The sequence below is a fragment of the Columba livia genome, chromosome 1, assembly GCF_036013475.1.
Source record: "Columba livia isolate bColLiv1 breed racing homer chromosome 1, bColLiv1.pat.W.v2, whole genome shotgun sequence".
Lineage (NCBI taxonomy): Eukaryota > Metazoa > Chordata > Aves > Columbiformes > Columbidae > Columba > Columba livia.
This window is the reverse complement of record NC_088602.1, coordinates 23120722-23140002: the sequence shown is the minus strand read 5'-3', so window position 1 is coordinate 23140002 and position 19281 is coordinate 23120722. Positions and strand designations below refer to the sequence as shown.

Genomic DNA, 19281 nt, shown 5'->3' with positions numbered 1-19281 from the left:
GATCCAAAGGATTCAGAGTGTCATTTTCTGATCCAAATGACCCCATTTCATGAAGCGTGGATGCTACTAAGTCGTTAGAAAGCTGTTTCTAACAAGCTGGGTGTTCCAACAAGTAGTGGAACTAACCCAATTGCACTTGTTTAGTTTGTTTTTAAGCCGTTGTCATGTGGCCTGTTTACATTGTAATTTGGTGATTTGCTTTACTGAATGAGGTATAAAGGATGTTAACCATCTTTCTTTTTAAAAAATAATCGGCAGCAAATCAACAGCCACCTACCCTGCCTGAAGGAGAGATCACTACTATTGAAATTCATCGGTCTAATCCTTATATCGAATTAGGAATTAGCATAGTGGGTGGCAATGAAACACCTTTGATCAACATTGTCATTCAAGAGGTCTATCGAGATGGAATCATTGCCAGAGATGGAAGACTTCTTGCTGGAGACCAAATACTTCAAGTATGGAACCTAATTACGTATTCTGTCTGCTTGCTTTCCATTCGCTCCTTGCAGAACTGCTTGTTAAATGAGATGGGAGATTTTCCTTGTTGGACTATATTGTGTAAATGTTAGCTTTGCAATTATCAGTTGGAAGGCAAATTAATATTCAGAGCAGAGCCTGTTGCTCTAGCATTTATGGCTATCATGCTTTATATTGTTGGTGGGATCAGCCTTCTAGAATTATTTTTCCTCTTAGCATCTCTTACGAGTTTTTAAAACATGGGTTTATTTTTCTGTTTTTAAATGTCCTGAGACTTGTTCTTCATTTCAACTTTATGCATGCTTTCTGAAGGAGCCCAAGATTGCTTCTGGATAACAAGTTAGCATAATTTGTCCTATGTGAAAAGCAATTTGTGGATTGTAAGGTTGACTTCATCTAAACAGCTATTTTAATCTGGCTTCACTGTCATCTTCCATAGCCCAGGCAGCCGACCTGCATATTTCAGTATGTGTAGGAGTCGATATTTTTCACGGACAAGGTGCTCTAAGCATTTTTCAAAAAAATAGACAAAATTAAAGTTGGTTATGATAGTGTGCATTTTTTTTAAGTAGTTACCCACAGACAGTGTAAAAAGATCAAATTATTTTAATTTTTGAGTTTTAATTTTATATTAGGGGAAGGGACTCTTAAGAATGGATGTAAACAAGATGGTCCTCCATCTTTTTCTTCTATTTTTAATCATTCCACCTGAAACAAATATATTACCATAATTTCAAAATTACTTCAGTAGCAATGTTGGCTTTTGATCTGTGAGCCTGAGATCTGCCTTTCAGTAGTATCAGCCCTTTTCATTTCACTTTTTTGAAATCAAGCTGATAGAAGTAGATTTAAATACTGTAGTTACCCTTGGAATTAAATCAGTTTGCACTTCAGAAAATAAAGTCCCTTTTGAGAAATGTGTCTTTTTCCTCTCTTGGAGTGCTAGCATAGTGGCTGGCCAAGAAAGTGACCCAAGAGGTTTCCAAAATGTTGCCTTTTTAACAAGCAGAGGCAGACACTGATTGAATGCTGCCTAATTTGTTTCAATACTCAAGGGCTCTCCTTGGTTGCCAGAATAGGGAGCTTGAGCCCCAGCAGAGCTTTGGAAATTCTTGCTGTTTGGGCAGGTGTCAATTATAGTTTGCAAAGCTGTAAGTGGCAATAAATTGACTATAAATAGGATTTATAAGCTGCAGTGAGTCTCCCCTATCAACATGCTGGCACATGCTGGGGGGATGTCCATCAGAGTCACCCTGTGGTGCTGAGGGAGAGGTACAGGAGCTAAAAGCCAAACTTTTTGGAAGATCTCTATTGCTTTGAATTTACCTGTGCAGGTGCTGACCTGTTGTATTAAAATGACCAGGCTTGGTCTCCACAAGCTGTGATGAAGTGCAGAGTTGGATGCAGTCCAGTGTGCACACTTCAGTCAGATGTTTCTGAAAATGTTTTCAAAGGCTTTTATGAGCAGTAAAGGACTAAAAGAAAGCCAGAAAGGACTGTGAGGTGAAACTCAGCATTTTCTTGCCCAGTCAAACAAGAATATTACACTTTTAAAATCTGAGGGAACAGCATTCAGTAACAGCTACAAGTTAGTAAAAGCATATGTTGTCTGTGAGGTACAGGTGGGTGCCTAACATTAAACGCTCTACAAATGGCCCCTTTTTTGTGCTGGACTCTGACTGTAATTCATGTAAAATGTGTGCTAATGAGAATCTCTTTCCCCAAGAAATGCTAAGGCTGTTCTGTTCTGAAATTGTGAGCTGCCTTGTAGAAAGAAGAATTACATTTTATTGCATATATTCTTCCGCTCCCTTTGAATGCCTCCATATTTTATGTATTTACTTTAGCTAGCGACAGCTAAAAATAAAACTAGATTTAATTTAAGGGCTCTGACGGATGAGCCCTAGTGGGTTTTGCTGGTGGCAGCTCTAAATGTTATTTCTTCTAGCTCTGCCTTCTTTCCCTCTTCCCAAGGTTACAGCCTGTCTTGGGGCAGTAGAGGACCAGGGCCACCTCCTGCTTTGCTGCTGGAGCGAGAGGCTCTCGCAGGAGTGTGGTGGATGCAGCCACCCCTTTGCCATGCTGAAACCACCACAGCCAGATTGCTTGGCATTGAGCTCTCAAAGCCCTTCAACTCAGATGCGTGATGTAAATGTGGCAGCTGTTGTACATAGGCTTCTGGGTCATTTCTCTTCCTATTTTTTTTTTTTTAAAGTGTTACTATTGCTATTACAGATTCATGGAATTGTTAGGGTTGGAAGGGACCTCTGGAGATAACCTAGTCCAACCCACCTGCTAAAGCAGGTACATCAGAGCAGATTGCACAGGAATGTGTGCAAGTGGGTTTTGAATGTCTCCAGAGAAGGAGACTCCACAACCTCTCTGGGCAGCCTGTTCCAGAGCTCTGGCACTCTGAAAGTTAAGAAGTTTCTCATATTCAGATGGAACCTCCTGTGCTTTAGTCAGTGCCCTTTGCCCCTCATCCTATTGTTGGGCACCACTGAAAGGACTCTGGTCCCATCCTCTTGACATCCACCCTTGAGATATTTATAAATATTTAGATGGTGGGAAGCTGCAAGTTTATGGTTTTACTTACTCAGGTTGCAATGGGGAGCATTTAAAGGCTTAGGTGGGGCAGGTCGTTATAGTCCATTTGGCGTTGGTCTCTATCTGCTAAAGTTGTGGGACAGGGGTTCCTCTGTCAGGGCACAATAGTACATGGGAAGGATGAAGTTTTGTTGCTAGCTTTGAACTCCTTACAGAACAAGGAAAATACAGCTTTTGTGCTGTTTTTTTGTGGTGCCCCTGTTTTCTCCCAAATCTCCTTGCACTGTCAATTTTTATCTTGACTTCATAGTGCAAGAAGTAACTGAAGATTACTGATCTTTGCATCAGTGGGCCACATAACAAACACAGTTCTTGTCTGTAGGGAGGGAAAGTTTAATCTGTTTTTCATTTACAACTGAATTTTGAGCGATAGAGGTCATAAGTCTGAAACTCTGACCTAGGTGAAGTCAGTGGAAAATCTCCTAAGTTCATGCTCAGATTTGAGAACTAGTACAACCACCTTTTTCTACTGTCTTAAGGAACAAATTTCATTATTCTGGATTTCAGGGGTTTTTTTAACTTTTGACATCATAAAAGTACTACATGTTGATAGACATAAGCTTTTTTTCAAAGATTTGGATGTATTCTTTTTATAGCTATTATTTTATAGTTTTAAGTGATCCTGAGCTGAGCTTAACACTGAAATCACATGCAAAGTTTTTGTTCTGGAGAACAAACAATGTAAAGATCTGAAGAAGACAAGTGTTAGGAGACCAGGAAAACAAAAATCCTGGACTATGATGACAGAGGGTGTTCACCATTAGAAAGATGATGTCACCTTTGTGGGAAAAGGCCACAAGTTGTGCCAGCGGACTTTTAGATTGGATATGAAAAATTCACTCACCAAGAGGGTTGTCAAGCAGTGGAACAGGCTGCCCAGGGAAGTGGTTGAGTCACCATCCCTGGAGGTATTCAAAAGACATATAGATGTGGCAATGAGGGACATGACTGAGAGGTAGACTTGATGGTGTTAGGTTAATGGTTGGACTTGATGATCATAAGAGGCTTTTCCAACCTCAAAGTAGATTTGTAGATTGAGCAGCCCAAGTGTGTTTCTAGGAGAGGGTGGAAGGAGGAGAGAGGAAGGCTGGTAGAGTCAGATATGTAGGTTGCTCCAAGGTCAGTTTTGCAGTGAGCTCTGAACTGAGTTTCAAAAGGACTTTATTTCCATAACCAGGAACAATTAAACATGTGAAAATATCATTTTGTTTTGTTTGTTTTGCAGGTCAATAGCTTTGACATAAGCAACGTTTCTCACAACCACGCTCGAGCTGTGCTTTCCCAGCCGTGCTCGGTGCTGCACCTCACTGTGCTGAGAGAGCGGCGGTTCGGCAGCCGCACGCACACCCACGCGGACACCACCGGCCCCTTGCGAGAAGACAGCTTCCAGGTGACACTGCACAAACGCGACTCCAGCGAACAGCTTGGCATTAAACTTGTACGCAGAACAGACGAGCCGGGAGTTTTTATTCTCGACCTTTTGGAAGGGGGTTTGGCTGCTCAAGATGGCAGGCTCTGCAGCAATGACCGTGTACTCGCAATCAATGGACATGACTTGAAGCACGGGACACCTGAGCTTGCTGCTCAGGTTATACAGGTAATTTGCATTCCTACCCGAGTCCTTAGCTCGGCTTTATTTCTTGAGCAAAGCCTGAGGTAGAGACTGTTCCAGACAGAACAGCTTGTGTAACACCTAAAAGCCTACAGTGATGCAATTTGCTGTGATTTATGTTCTGGAAATAATAGTGCAAAACAGGGTCTTGCTTTTGTTGTCCCCAAAACAGGGTTCTGTCACCCTGTGTGGAAAAAAAAAGAGCTGAATTGTAGCACACAGAGATGAGATATTGTTTATTACAGAGTTGTGCAAGCCTGGATGCTGGAATAAAGCCAGCATACCAGAAAGAAAAGTAACAGCCATTATATACTAAATCTTAGCACTACATTCACACCCTAAAGAGCCAGTTGGTTATACATTCGCATATTTGTTACATATTGTTTTAGTGTATAATGAGCAACATTCAGCTGGAGGACACTTTAACATGTATCTCAAGACTGTTAGATAAAGCAAGACTCAACTAATTGTGAGGTTCCAAAAAGTCTGCACTGCAAGGACAGTATTCTTTGTAGTTTGTGATGATGTGTTTTCCAAGTCATCCTTTCTCAAATGAGCAGACTGACCTAAAACTGAAAGGATTCACATATCTTTAGGTTAGCAATTGCCAGCAAGATTTATTCTTTCAAGTTGTAATGACTACAGTTTGGCACCTAACAGATGAACTTCACCTCCACAGAAGTAAAAAGTCTTCCCTGGCATGAAGACTGAACGTTAGAAGACTGCTCATATGAGCAAGGAGAGTACCATGTAGCCTATTGCTAAGCAGAAAAATAAATGAGGATTATTATTATATTTATGTATGTACTGTAGTTTTAATCTCTCAGTAAGCTCTATAAAAGCAGGCTTTGTTTTGTATTGATTTGCCTGTGCGTGGAATTGGGGTTAAAACAGGAAAGTGATTTGTCAGACTTCGTAGAGGCAGCAGGTAGCAGCTGGGAAGAAAAAAATAGATCTTCCAGGAATCCCATACACTAAAACTCATTTTCTGAGTGTTTAAGAAATGGCTATTCCCAATGTCTGGCTCTGTTCTAGGCACAAATGTTACCCAAAGCTTGATGCAGTCTGACATGTGACCGTTCCCTGTTCCCACAGGAAAACCTTTACTCCGTGCCTTTCTCCTAGTCTGTAAGGAAACAGCTGCAGCACATCGCTGCGTCCTGCTGACAGGATGTTTGTAATTGCTCTCGTTTTAGGAAAACTGGAATAGACCTGTAGTATGTTCTTGCAGTCTAGTGCAGCCATCTTTACTTAACCCAGCACCACCATATAGAGAGCTGCAAAACAAATGAGTAGTAAATATTCATTTCAGGTATCATTTTAACAGCTTCAGTTGCAGTGAAAGGAAAATAACAGTGATCTTGGGAAATGTGAGTTCAGTTTCCCAGTTTTTGGATGCAGTGGTCAGAATTATACACTGGGTAACTTTTATCTATTGAGGTGTATATTTGCAGCAATAGAAAGAATTGCTGTTTCATTTAACATCTGGTATCTGAGTTTCCTGATACTCCCCATACTCCAGAATTTGATGGTCTGCTCACATGTAACATCTTTCTTGGAACTCTTGTTTGGAAACAGCAGAGTTGTTCAGAGCTTTTGACCAAAATCTGCAGGCCCTGGAGCCTTCATGTGGGCATTTCTTTCTTTTATTGCCATGCGTTGCAGTTCACACAGGCTACAAATGGAATTGCCTGATTTTTTTTTTTTTTTTTTATGTTTGAAGCTTTCTAATACATTTTTTTAATGTGAGAAGCATCCTTTTGCAAAGGATTTCCAGCTACTACAGATGTAACACCAGGGGAAAAACAGGAGTGTTAGTATCACTTCTGTTCTGGGGGGAATTGCAGCAAGAAGCCAGTAAGAGACTGTGCAGTCTAAGCAGTTTGTGGCACCTCTGAGGTGTGGAAAAAAGTTCTGCCGTTGTTTTGTTTCATATTTCACCATATGTTTTCCTCCCTTTCTGATAATAATCAATATCCTACCAACTTCAGTACTTTGTTTTATGTATTCGACAGGCTAGTGGGGAGAGGGTGAATTTGGTCATCTCTAGGCCCCTGAAGTCACAGACCGTCAGTATTATCCGAGACACCGCGACTCACAACAGCAACCCACACCAACACCAGTCCCAACAGCTGTTTCACAGCAGACCCAACTCACATAAGGTTGGTCTTTCTCTTTCTAAGAGTTATAAACACAGTTGTAGTCTTGTTATGCTCTGAGTGTGTAGCAAGACAAGATTTGAAGAAGGCATTATATATTCTTTTCTACTTACTCTTTTTTAAATTTTAAATTGACTTCTGAGTACTCAAATCCTGCATCATGTCTGGAGTGAAAACAAAAGACACGCAACAGCTTTTCAGTATATTTTTTTGATTTGGGGACTGCAGTGAAAGAAGCGGATTTTCTGAGCTGTAGTTGTTAGACCTTGTCTAGCACAGTGGCTCATGTTACTGCTGCATGGGAGAGCTGTCATTCAATAGTGTTATTTTTTTGTTGCTGCTGTGCTGGCTGCAACCAGCAAGGACAAGAGGTGTGGTGCACATCATCCAGCATATAAAGAGCATGTTGGAGGGATGTGTCATCTCCTCAATGAGCCAGCCGTGCTGGCTTCAAGATTGCTGAATTCTGCAGGGTCAAGCAGAGAGGGAAAGGCAGAATGAAGAGACTTTCATGAAGCTAGTGGCAGATTATCTGGAAGACCTGTAGAAATAAAGCCTGTGCTTGAATGTTCTTGTAGTTAGAAAAATATCACTTGTCAGTGTTGAGAAGTTGATTTTGTGAAATAATTGTCATTCTGACCATGTCAACCAAGCCATCTTTCCTCCTGTCTGCACTGTTGGCGTGTCTGTTTAATATACTTCTGTTGGCAAGTTTTACATATGTTGAAAATATTTTCTTTTAAAAGCTTGGGTAATTTCAGAAAAGAACAAGTGAGGCTCCAGGAAGCTTCTTTTTTTCTCCCAAGGGACAAAGATGAGGCTCCTGATTAGAGCCACTGATACTTGTCACAATGTTAGGCCATATCAGCACAGCAGTTACAGCCCACCTGTATCTGAGCTGGATTGTGTTCATATGGCAGTTTCGAAAGTTGAACTGTTGGCCGAGCTGATCTCCCTCATGTATCAGTCCCGTCCCTGGGCTCTTTCAAAATGGGATGTCCCCTCTCACCACAAACAGACATTTCCCGTGTTTCATACCATTTATCTTGGCCTGCCTCTCTTTAATCTATAGTTGGCTTAGAAGTCTTGTGGTTTAAAAACTGTTTATATAATTGCATGGCAGCAGCCACTTAGTTCTGAAGACTTAAGAAGAGGCTGTCTTCATAAACTATGGTATGTATATGTATAGCGACATGTGAGATTAACACCTACCTGAGAGTAGCAGAGTCAGTCAGAAGGAGAATGTGGCACTGGAAGTCAAAGAAAGCAGTGTTGCCATTTTCCAGGAGAAGGCAGGGGAATAAGTAAGTATTTGTAGCTGGAAGAATCTCCGAGGTTATTTCTTCTGTTGTTTTACATTCCTTGCAATTATTCTGTTGATTTAAGATGCTACTACAGGTTTATGTGCTATGGTTTGAATGTGTCACTAAATATCCTGAAGAGGAAGGGCTTCAGCACATAAAATATGCTTTGATTCAGGTTTAGATGCTTTTGATGGGGCAGAACTGAATGTGACCTAAACTTTATTTATCAGGTGTTAGAAAATGAAATGCAGGATCTCTTCTTGCTTCAAGTTTGGGTCTTTGTTGTAATCATTAGAGTCTGCACAAGGCACCCATTACCAGCCTGTAGCATCGATTGGCCTTAGTTACTTCGTGCTCTGGGAGACTCTCCATACCAGCTGCAAAAGAAAACATGATGTATAAGGGCTTTGAATGGTCTCTCTTTGTCATCATGGAAACACACGTGTTTTCGTTTCTTAGGAGCTTCTTTGTCGTTCTGGGTCATATTCTACTGACAAATGAGGCAATGCTGTTGTTCACCAAGACATCAAAAGACTTGTTTCTGGTTTGTGCCCACTCTTTTGACCAAATGGTTTTGTAGTGCAGTCCTAAAATGTAGCCTATTCCATTGTAGGATGCTAAGAAAAACTGGAGTGAGATTTTCAAGACGGGCCTTAATAAATTTTCTGTCTATATTTAAGGATCTACATGAGTGGCTTTTATTTTTTCTTTTTCCTGACCTGGAGGAAATCTAGCTGAAGCCAATTTACTCTACTTAGTCCTTTTAAACCATTCTGTTAAAGTGCCAAAGTACAGCTTTGGGGTGTATTTAGTTGTGTTTTGTTCTGGTTTTGTTTTTTTAAATTTTAACAATGTTGTTTATCCTTGTAAAACAGGATCTCTCCCAGTGTGTTACATGCCAAGAAAAGCACATCACAGTGAAAAAAGAGCCACATGAATCTCTAGGAATGACAGTGGCAGGAGGCAGAGGCAGCAAAAGTGGCGAACTGCCCATCTTTGTGACAAGCGTACAGCCTCACGGGTGTTTGGCAAGAGACGGCAGGATTAAACGAGGTGGGGCTTGGCTTTCCTGGTGGCGTGGCTGGCCTCTGCTGTTTGATGAGCATGTTCTATGGGGTCGGGTGGTGTCAAAAAGTCTTTTCACAGATGTAGGGAGGCGCCGATGGATGTTTTTCTTCATGTTTCAATACAGTATTTAATATTGCACTTCCACCTTTTCTAGGAAAGGGATGTTTAGAGAATGATATCAGGGGAAGCAGATAAGATCAGGAAATGTCTGGTTAAATTCTTTAAAGCTGACAGTAATCCCCTGAGCTGAGGGCCTGGTGTGGTGCTTTGTACTGTAGTGCACTCATCCTGTTTTTGTGTTTAAAGTGGTGGGCTGGGTCCCACCTCTGTCTGAGGAATCTCTGCTTCTTGATGTAATATTTGAACAGCAGAGATGCTCTGATGGCCCACCACAGCTCACCCGTGCCAAGTGTACCCCCAGAGCTACGTCAGTGTTGACCCTGGCTGCCGAATGCTTTCTTATCCCGTGGGACAGCTTGAGTTTGCCAGTTTTCAGGGGTGCTACAGCACCCATCCGTGTTCCTCAGCTTTGCAGATGGGAACCGGGAGGTGGAGGTTGAACTCAGTGTAGGTAAAGGCAGCATTTGATCATTAGAACCGTTGTGCCGTATGTGAAACAAAGACTGCCTGTGGGATCTCTGCAATTCAGAGTTCACAGAATTACAGATTATTTTAGGAAAGAAACTTAGGAAAAAAACCTTCATGGATTGCAAATTTTAAAAGAACAGTGTGGGAGCATCCTCATGTGCTTCTGAGAGAGGGAGATTTGCGTCCACATACCAACGAATGTGCTTTCGTTTTCTGTACTACTATGAAAAACACGCTTGATGGGAGAATCACAATTTCTCTTTCATTGTTTAATATTAAAGTAGCCACAACAGTAACTGAAGTGATTTCAAGTTAAACTGCACCTTAACTTCAGCTTTCTCTGGGAGGAAAAAGCTTTTGAAAAATATGTCTCATTCCAAATGGGACCCAGGTGTTCATATTTATGATTTGGTTTTTCTGTCTTTCGTCGCTATTGAGACATTGTGTGAAAGAGGAAATGGTCACTGCTTGGACAGTAAATAACATTCTTGTTTTCATCCTGAGGCTTTTAAAAAATATTGTGAACTAAAATACAAATTGTTGCAAATTTTTACTGGCTTTGACTCTTTCCAGATTATCTTTGGTTACTTTGTATGCTTGTATTTTTCCTTCTGTCATTCTTCCTTCCCTTTTAAAGTTAGGATGGACCTAAGATCCACCACTGGAAATTACTATCTTGTGGCATCTGCAGTAGCTTAGGTAATTTTTATCTCAAATTTTCAAGGTGATATACCATGAAAGCCCCAATATCCGATATGTTACATGAAAACAAGCGATACTGATCCAGCTTAATAGTTGAATACATTGATGTTTCAAACTGGCAGTATGAGGCTTTAGAGCTATTCAGTACCCAGGCTGTTAGTTCAGAACATCTGAACTCCAAAAAAAATACAGGATTAGATGAAACCCTGGCACAGGAGGTGCTGTGGGTAAGAATGACTGACAGACTTCCCACTTGTGCCTTTGGACAGGTGATGTGCTGCTGAACATCAACGGCATCGATTTGACCAACCTGAGTCACAGCGAGGCGGTGGCCATGCTGAAAGCCAGTGCTGCCTCTTCGGTAGTCGCCCTGAAAGCCCTGGAAGTCCAGATTGTAGAAGAACAGCCCCAGGCTAATGAAGAGCAATTGAGTACCATCAGTGAAAATGAATATGATGCCAGCTGGTCACCATCATGGGTCATGTGGCTGGGACTTCCAAGGTACGTAATTAATCGATAAAGTAAATAGTTACCTGTTTTAAGCTAAGTCTGAGAGAGAGACAAAAGCAGAGACCTTATTAGTTGCAGCTCATCTGCCCTTCTTTCTGCCTGGCTGACCATATCAACTGTATTTGGTTGGCAGTGTGCTAAGGAAGAGGCCTGTGAACAGGAGCAATGTTTCAATAGGAAACTGGAAGATAAATAAACTTGGTTTATGCCTTCACAAACCATAGTAACTACCCATGTGGATTCTTCTCATTGAACACAAGACATCTTTTCTGTTGCTTAACCATATCATAGCTTCCAGTAGAATACCTAAAACCAGAGAGATTATTAATAAAAACATGAATTATTTACCCAGTTGACTTTTTGCTAAGCTGCTACATAAATTTACAAGGCCAAATATATAACTTTAGAATATTGGGTCAGACTTGCCATTCTTACAGACTCCTGACTCAGATCTCTCACACATACACAAGCCTGTAGTTAAATCCTCATATATTACTTTTTTCCAGGAACCCACTACCATCTCTGCCAAACACAAAAACTCTCCCAAGATTTGCAGTGAGTGAGCTCCCCTTGACTGATCTGCAGGCTGCTGGACATCACTGTGTTTCATTTTTACTCTGCTGTTTTTCACTCTCTTGTGGCTACAGCTATATAATCTCATTCTGGTGTTGCTTGCTAGCCAGAAGAGCAGCTAGCCACTACAGCAGAAGTGTTGTTCACTTCAGTCAGGGTGCGCAGGTTAATTCCTCTCCCTCTGATAAAGTTACTGGGCTCAGGTCTGTAGTTTAAGCATCAAACCACAAGAACCAGGTGTATTGGTAGCAGAATGCAGATGAAGATAACAGGACCATGTGTTCCAAAGATTTCACACCTTTTTCTGAGTTTTACAATCAATTAATTTCTCTTCCATTCAAGAATTAATAAGTTATGCAATTTCAATAAACAGCTCTCAGTTTTGGTAAATGTACTTCTTTTCCACAGTCATTTATTGCTTATATGCTACAGATACCCATGCGTGGCTCTTGAAGTTACGCAATGCATTGTGGTGGTGTTCTTTAAAGGTGTGTTGTACATCAAGAAAGAAATTGACATCCTTTTTACCCAAAAGTTAATTTCAGTGTTGTTTTATTTTAATTGCAGTCAGTGCTAACTTCATTGGCAAAAAATAATTTTCTCTAGGGGAGGTAACATATACCAATACAGTTTGTGAAGCTTGATCTGGATTATTTAAATTCTGTATATAAATTGGTTAATAGTTTATATTTTCATTACTTGTGATTCATGACTTCAGAGGTAGAGAAGATGATGCATGGATTTTTAGCTCTTTACTTAAAGTGGAAAAAGCCTAAACTGCCTGGGGCTATGAGAGACTCACTAGAATTTTGACTTGCATACTAAACACATTGGATATCCATTTTCTACTCACATTCTTGCTACCTGTGAAATCCCTAAAATGCCATCCTATTGCTGTCAGTTTACAGAGTTAACTGTGTTTAAGTTATTATTCTAGTACTGCATTATTTCTTTCATAACACTTTTCTGTCTCAAGATTGTGGGATTTTTGAGTAATCTGTTTGAATATTGCAAAATTATTCTGGGAACAGAATTCTAATCACCATCCCTCCCCTCATCTTCCACGCTTAGCACAGTGGTAATGATGATACAGCAGGTGTTGTACCTACTATAAAAATATCTATATGTGGTATACATGGCTTTTCTCTTGCTATCCTGTGCTTCCATTCCACAGCTGCCTACACAGCTGCCATGACGTAGTCCTGCGGCGAAGCAATTTAGGGAGCTGGGGTTTCAGCATTGTTGGTGGCTACGAGGAGAACCACACGAACCAGCCTTTCTTCATTAAAACGATCGTTCTTGGAACTCCTGCATACTTTGATGGAAGATTAAAGTAAGCTACAATAACAGTAGTAATAATTATCATCAACACTTTTAAGTAGCTATGCACTGGTGCAACTAATGGCTTAATGAAATACACTGTAGCATCTTGTGTTGAGGAGGGTCTTGCAGCCCAGTCATGCTTTGCCTTCCTGATGAGTGGTGCAAGGAAGTACAGGGTGTTTCTGCTGGGGAAGGGGCATCTATCAGGTGCTGGCTCCTCTGCCATCTCCTGTCCTCCCTAGCTGTGGTGCTGGTGTCACCTGCTGTCTCCATCTCCCTGTTGAACTCTTCTTTAGGCCAAGAGACATTTCAAAATGTGTAGGTGCAGAACTGGCTAGTTGGTAACATTATTGTCATCATAGAGAACAGCTGAAAAATGCGAACTTACTTCTGTAAAGCAGGGAAAACTGCTTTATCCTTTCATCCTTTCTCCTTCAGAGAAGGGCAACAAAGCTGGTGAAGGGTCTGGAGCACAAGTTCTACGAGAATTTGCTGAGACAACTGGGGCTGTTTAGCCTGGAGAAAATGAAGCTCAGGGGAGACCTTATCACTGCCTAAAACTGCCTGAAAGGAGGTTGTAGCATGAAGGGTGTTGGTCTCTTCTCCCAAGTAGCAAGTGATAGGACAAGAGGAAATAGCCCCAAGTTGCTCCAGGGGACGTTTAGGTTGGATATTAGGAAAAAATTCTTAATGGAAAGAGTTGTTAGGCATTGGAACAGGCTGCCCAGGGAAGTGGATGAGTCACCATCTCTGGAGGGGTTTAAAAGACATATAGATTAGGTTCTTAGGGACATAGTTTAGTGGTGGACTTGACAGGTTAGGCTGGCTTGATGATCTTAAAGGTCTTTTCCAACCAAAATGATTCTATGAGTCTATATAGCCTTCTGAAGCCACTACTGGAAACTGGTGCTGAAGATGGGCACTGCTACTTTAATGGAAAGGCAAGAAAGCAGATGAAAAAGGTCTCTGAAAATATTGTTAAGGAACCGAGTCCCTGTGCCAGTGCCTTAAGAGTCCATTAGCTGGCAGGAAAGACACTGATAAATGACACAAGCTCAGCAAAGGCCCCTAAGACGGTGGGTGCTGGAGCACTTGGCCATGAGGAGAGGGCATCAGGGGCACCTAACAACCACTGTCAGTACCTACAAGGAGATTATCAAGGACACAGAGCCCAGGCTTTTCACAGTGGTGCAGGGTGAGAGGAGAAGAGACAATGGGCACAGGTTGAACAGAAGAGGTGGAGACTGGTTATAAGGAGAAACTCTTTCCCCGTGAGGACAGTCAGTCTGTGGCACAAGGTGTGTGGCTTTTGCCTTTAGAGGTTTCTGAGACCCAACTGGATAAAGCCCTGAGAGACCTGGTCAGATCTCACAGCTGACCTTGCTTTGAGCAGAAGACCTCCTGAGGTTCCTTCTGGCCTTGAAGATTATATGATTTTACTTACACATTATGTTTGGATGCAGCTCCCAGGTCTAGTATCCATATATGCATCTTAGCCTTATGTAGGATTAGTTCAGAACTAGGATTTAAAATTCCTATTAAAGGTTCTCTTGTTCATAAACTGTTGTGGTTTTTTTTGTGAAGATGGCAATAAAAAATATGCAACTTGAAGTTTTATGGAATGATTGTTACATGTTGATTTGCTTACAGAATAACTTAAGAAAAAATGTACTTATGCCTAGAGCCTTGACAGTAATTGATTTTTCAGTTCAGTGACTAAATAAATAAATGAAAAAATAGCTTGGCTGAACACAAAATTACTCTTTTTTTGGCCAACTATGAAGCAGTTTGGATCAAGTGAAAGATTTCAGTTCAAGCCGAAGTAAATTATTTCATATTGGTTTCTTAATAAGTCTTCACACGAATGGAAATTCAAGCATCGTTCCTAAGAAGGGGGGAAGAGTGGTTGTGGTCACACTTACCCACTGGTAAGGAATGGAAAAGATGCCCTGGTGTGATATTGTGATGTAGTGTCTCACTGTGAATACAGAAATGAGGCATCAACAAGGGAGAGCTCCTTAGAACCTACACCATGAGTTATCGTGGGGCAGGTCTTTTTGAAGCTGTGCTGTTTTGTTTGAGTTATCTAAGTATTTTGTTAGGCTAGAGGGGAAATGAGTAAATAACCTCACAATACAGTAACTAAGACAGTTTTCTGCCTTACATGATCTGTCTGGTGTGATTTTATAGAAGGTGAAATGACTTCTGCAGCAAGGCTGGGTGAGTGACACCCCCATCAGTGAACCATAGCATTGTGGTTTGGGTGCTGGGGCACCTTGGTTCGGGCAGAGAAGGACTTCAGAATGAACATTTGACTGTTGTTGGTCTCACTTCCTCTTCTTCCTCTGCCCTGCCCTAGTGGAGGGCACCAGGAGAGCTCAGGAGAGCATCCTTTTGCCATCACTTTTGCCATCCTTTTGCCATCACTTTTGGGAGGACCAGATTCAGGAGAAGTCCTGTGTGATCTCCAGACTCATGTGCCACTGCTCTGGGGGATGCCAAATGCACACTCAAGTCACAGAGAGGAGTTGCTTGGAGATGGAGCATGCTCAACATAGGAACAACTTAGGTGCTTTTTTGAAGTTTATCTTGAGCTTGTAAAAATTGAAACTTAACCCTTTGAGGTCAATTTTCTCAAGGCCATAAAACAGTACCCTCCCAAATTTTCAGTATCTGCTTCAAAACACATGAGATGCTACAGCTTCTCAGTTGAACCATCTGCTGAGGGAGATTTCAAGCCAAGTGGTTACATTTTACAAAAACGTAAGCCATTGAAAAGAGGGTTCTCTTGGAATGCAGTTGGTAACCATAAGTATCTTTACTTTCACCTCCTACAGTGAAGGCGTGTTTGGTGTAAATGTGTTATAATCCACACAAACAAACAAAAATGCTTCTGTTGTGCACATGCTGTCTTGTGATCTCTTGACTCCATTAGATCTTGCCACCTCTCTCTTCACATTTCCCTACAGGTCAATTCCTAATGCTGCAGAACTGTTTTTGTATTAGAATTGAAATCCAATGATTTTATAATTTCCTAGATGAGTTTCAGTATTAAAAAAGGCTTTAAATTGAACCCTTTGGGGTTTTTTAGTTACACTTCCAGCGTGATAGAAATCTGTCACCCCAGAGGTGAAGTGCTGTTTGTTGGTATGTGCTTGTCACTGCAGAGCGGCAGTCATCATTATTTTTCCTTTTTCTTCTTGTGTTTTCAGGTGTGGTGATATGATTGTTGCTGTAAATGGACTATCCACAGTTGGAATGAGCCATTCTGCACTCGTTCCCATGCTGAAGGAGCAGAGGAACAAAGTGACTTTAACAGTGATTTGCTGGCCTGGAAGCCTCATATAGATTTGTGAATCACTTTTGTTCGAGCAGCTTCTTTTTCTAGATAGCTGGCACAAGGATCTCCTTTGTCTTTTTTTTTTTCCCCTATTGATACAGCTGGTTATAAGCAGGGCCAAAACTGCTGTATTTTCTTTTTTACGGGCCTCTCAGACTCACTCTATGTATCTTTCCATCCTGAAATAGCCATTTCTGTTTGCTACATGCACTGCTGATGCAATTTCAAATATACACGGGCTCACAGAGAAGCTCGCACTCTGATACAGCTGTCACTGAGCTTTCCCCGCAAGGCTTGTTGACTCGGCAGAAGAACTTACTGGTTCTTTGGGTTTCTCTGCACAGTCCTCAAGTTATATGTGATATATAAACCTAATAGCCATGGGCCCATTCTTCCCTGCTCAGAGAACATGTGTCAGTACCACCATGACACATCTATCTGCTGCTATGAATCAAAATCCATTTCCAAAGGTACGTCTCTTCATTTTGTAAACCTTTCCATTATTGATTCACTATTTCAGACTGATCCGAGAAATCCGTGTTACTCCTCAGAAATTACTTGGTCCCCCAGATTTTTCTTGCAAGGTGTCAGTGTTCATAGAAAAGTAGGAGAAAAGCCTGAAATTACTGGAATTTTTATAAAGTGCAATAATTGGACTCTTTGTTAGGAAACTTTAATATATTTCAGAGTTTTTATCCTATATGACAAGAAATATGGAAGTAATTACTGGTGCAACGCTGGCAAGGATACATGTGCTGAGGTCACCTTGAGTGAATGGCTTGCAGTATTAGACTTGACTTTACAAATGAATGTTTTGCTATGTCAGAGAATTTTGATGAACATTTTTATGAAGATCATTTTTACCGTTTCTATTGTAGTTGTCAGCTGTCTTTATTCACATGTGGAAACAACACTTTGACTTGTACTTTCTAAATGAGGGAATGATTTCCAGGAAAAAAAGCAAGCTATTAAGAAACCATACGTTATGGTTTACAGGTGGGCAGGCTCGAAGAGAGGCTCATTGAATTTGAGTCCAACTGCAAAGCAAGCTGCAAAGTTCAACTCTTATTCTGTCACCTCATGACAAATGTGCAAATGCCCTGATATCAAATGCTGAAACGCTCTCTCTTGTATTTCAGGATTTTTTGTTTCCTTTAGGGAGCACCTGCTATTAAGTTGTCAGTAAGAGTAACGCTATTTATCTTGGATTGTATTTAGTATTTTTACAAACCAACCTGTAACTTCTAGACTTTTGCCTTTCCATAATATTTGCAGGCTAAGCACCCATTTGATTAAGGAAAGAGGGGTGGAGCCCAGAAAGAAATGTGCTGACCTGGAGCAAACCCTGTGTGCTGTCAGTGTTCTGTGTGTTTGGAAATGAGCTTCATTTATAACCAGGTTCCCAACCTGAACTGATTTTATGAATGACCTCTATATTGTATTACTAATTACCAGAGAATGTATTTGAGAATCACAGTATATTTGAATTGTGAAGCATGAACTTCGTTTTCAAACTTAGCTGGTATAATATCGGGGCATATTATCGCATGTCATTAATTCCAGTAGCTTTGTTTTCAAAACAAATAAAGTTACTCTTTTGCAAAAAATTAAAATTCTCATATTAATGACGTGGTTTTATTCTTTGCTGTAATGTATACTATTGGTTTAATTTCATAATATTAAAATACAAAAGAATGTCCTCTACAGTACATACTGTACTGAGAATCTTGGTTTCTGAAGCAAACACCAAACTTATTTGATAGTCTGAGTGATTTGAGAACAAGTTTCCTCCCATCCCCAGATGCTGTTTAACTGTACGCTGTGCTCTTAACATAGATCTTTTTTTTTTTTTAAGTACATCTTAGTGTAGTCTTTAGGGAAGATTTTGACATATGTACTAGAGTTAATGGTTTTTATTTTGAAAATTACACTTTTCATTCAAAATCCTGCAGAAGTCAGATTTTTATGTTTTTTTTTTTCTTTTTTATGTATATGTAACAAAAGCATGGGTTAGCTTCAACTGTGCAGTTTTGTTTCTCTGTGCTGTAGCTTTTGATCAGAATGTCTAGTGAACAAACGTTTCTGAATTAATTCCCATCCTGAATCATTTTTCCCGTTTCTCTTGTAGCTGCATAGTTGGGTTTGGTTTCCTGTGCCTTCTGTTTTAAATTATTTCAAGACTTTTTTTTTCCCAGATATTGCTATCTAATTGTATGGTATTAATGAAGGATGAATGAAAATAAAAGTTCATTCTACTCATTGCAATAACTCAAAAGTATTGTCTCAGTCTTTGCAAAAGATATGGGTAGCTCAATGCAGACTCAGTTTAAATATATCGTTTTTCTTCTATGATTTATTATAAAATGCAGTTAGTGAATGTACCAAAAGACTCTGAGGGTGTGCTCATCTTGCCAGGGAAACGTACCAGCTGTTTAACCCGCAATTCCAGCACTGGGAAGTGTTTCTGAAGCAGAGGTAAGAGCTGTGCCTCGTGGTGCTTTGCTGCAACAGCGTTTCCTCTTTTCCCTCAACGCCAGCTGGTACCGATCAGCTGGAGGATATTTTCACAGCATAGATTTGATGCAAGGATATAGTCTTGCTGGAAAGACCAGTTTTACAGCTGAAACTTGAGCCTTCTGGTAATCAGTTCCCATCTCCATCTCCTGCAGGCGAGTATCTTTAGATATCTGCAAAGCTGGAATGAGTCTAAAAGCAATTTCTTCAAGATTTGCAGTAAAGTTGCCCAGAACCTGGATTCTTATTCTTTGCAGTGCTTAATAGGTTACGAAGAGATGTTTCTTTAAAACAAAACCATGGCTATGTACAAAAACGCAGAAGAAAACAGCCGCATCTGCCAGAAGGTTATTGGCTTTTGTACTTTTTGTAAGGTAAGAGCCAGACAAGCAGAGTTTTGATTTACAGACAGATTAATGAATTCACTGTTGCAGCTGAAGGTGCACAGAGCTGCTGTGTGAGGTGGTGGATGTAGTCATCTGTGTGCTGTGTTCCTGGGAG

General features: G+C 40.7%; 1 protein-coding gene across 4 annotated transcripts in view; it reads left to right on the top strand.

Annotated features, from left to right (window-relative positions):
• LNX2 (ligand of numb-protein X 2) overlaps positions 1–18531 on the top strand; it is a 61152-nt gene extending 42621 nt beyond the window's left edge. For all 4 annotated transcript variants that reach the window (XM_065050747.1, XM_065050773.1, XM_065050758.1 and 1 more), the window contains exons 4-10: positions 259–458; positions 4313–4684; positions 6715–6861; positions 9038–9215; positions 10790–11021; positions 12778–12936; positions 16139–18531. In XM_065050747.1, coding sequence (XP_064906819.1) covers positions 259–458; positions 4313–4684; positions 6715–6861; positions 9038–9215; positions 10790–11021; positions 12778–12936; positions 16139–16274 — 1424 coding nt within the window. In that variant the 3' untranslated portion in view covers positions 16275–18531. The remainder of the gene's footprint in view (positions 1–258; positions 459–4312; positions 4685–6714; positions 6862–9037; positions 9216–10789; positions 11022–12777; positions 12937–16138) is intronic.
• Positions 18532–19281: the final 750 nt, after the last annotated feature.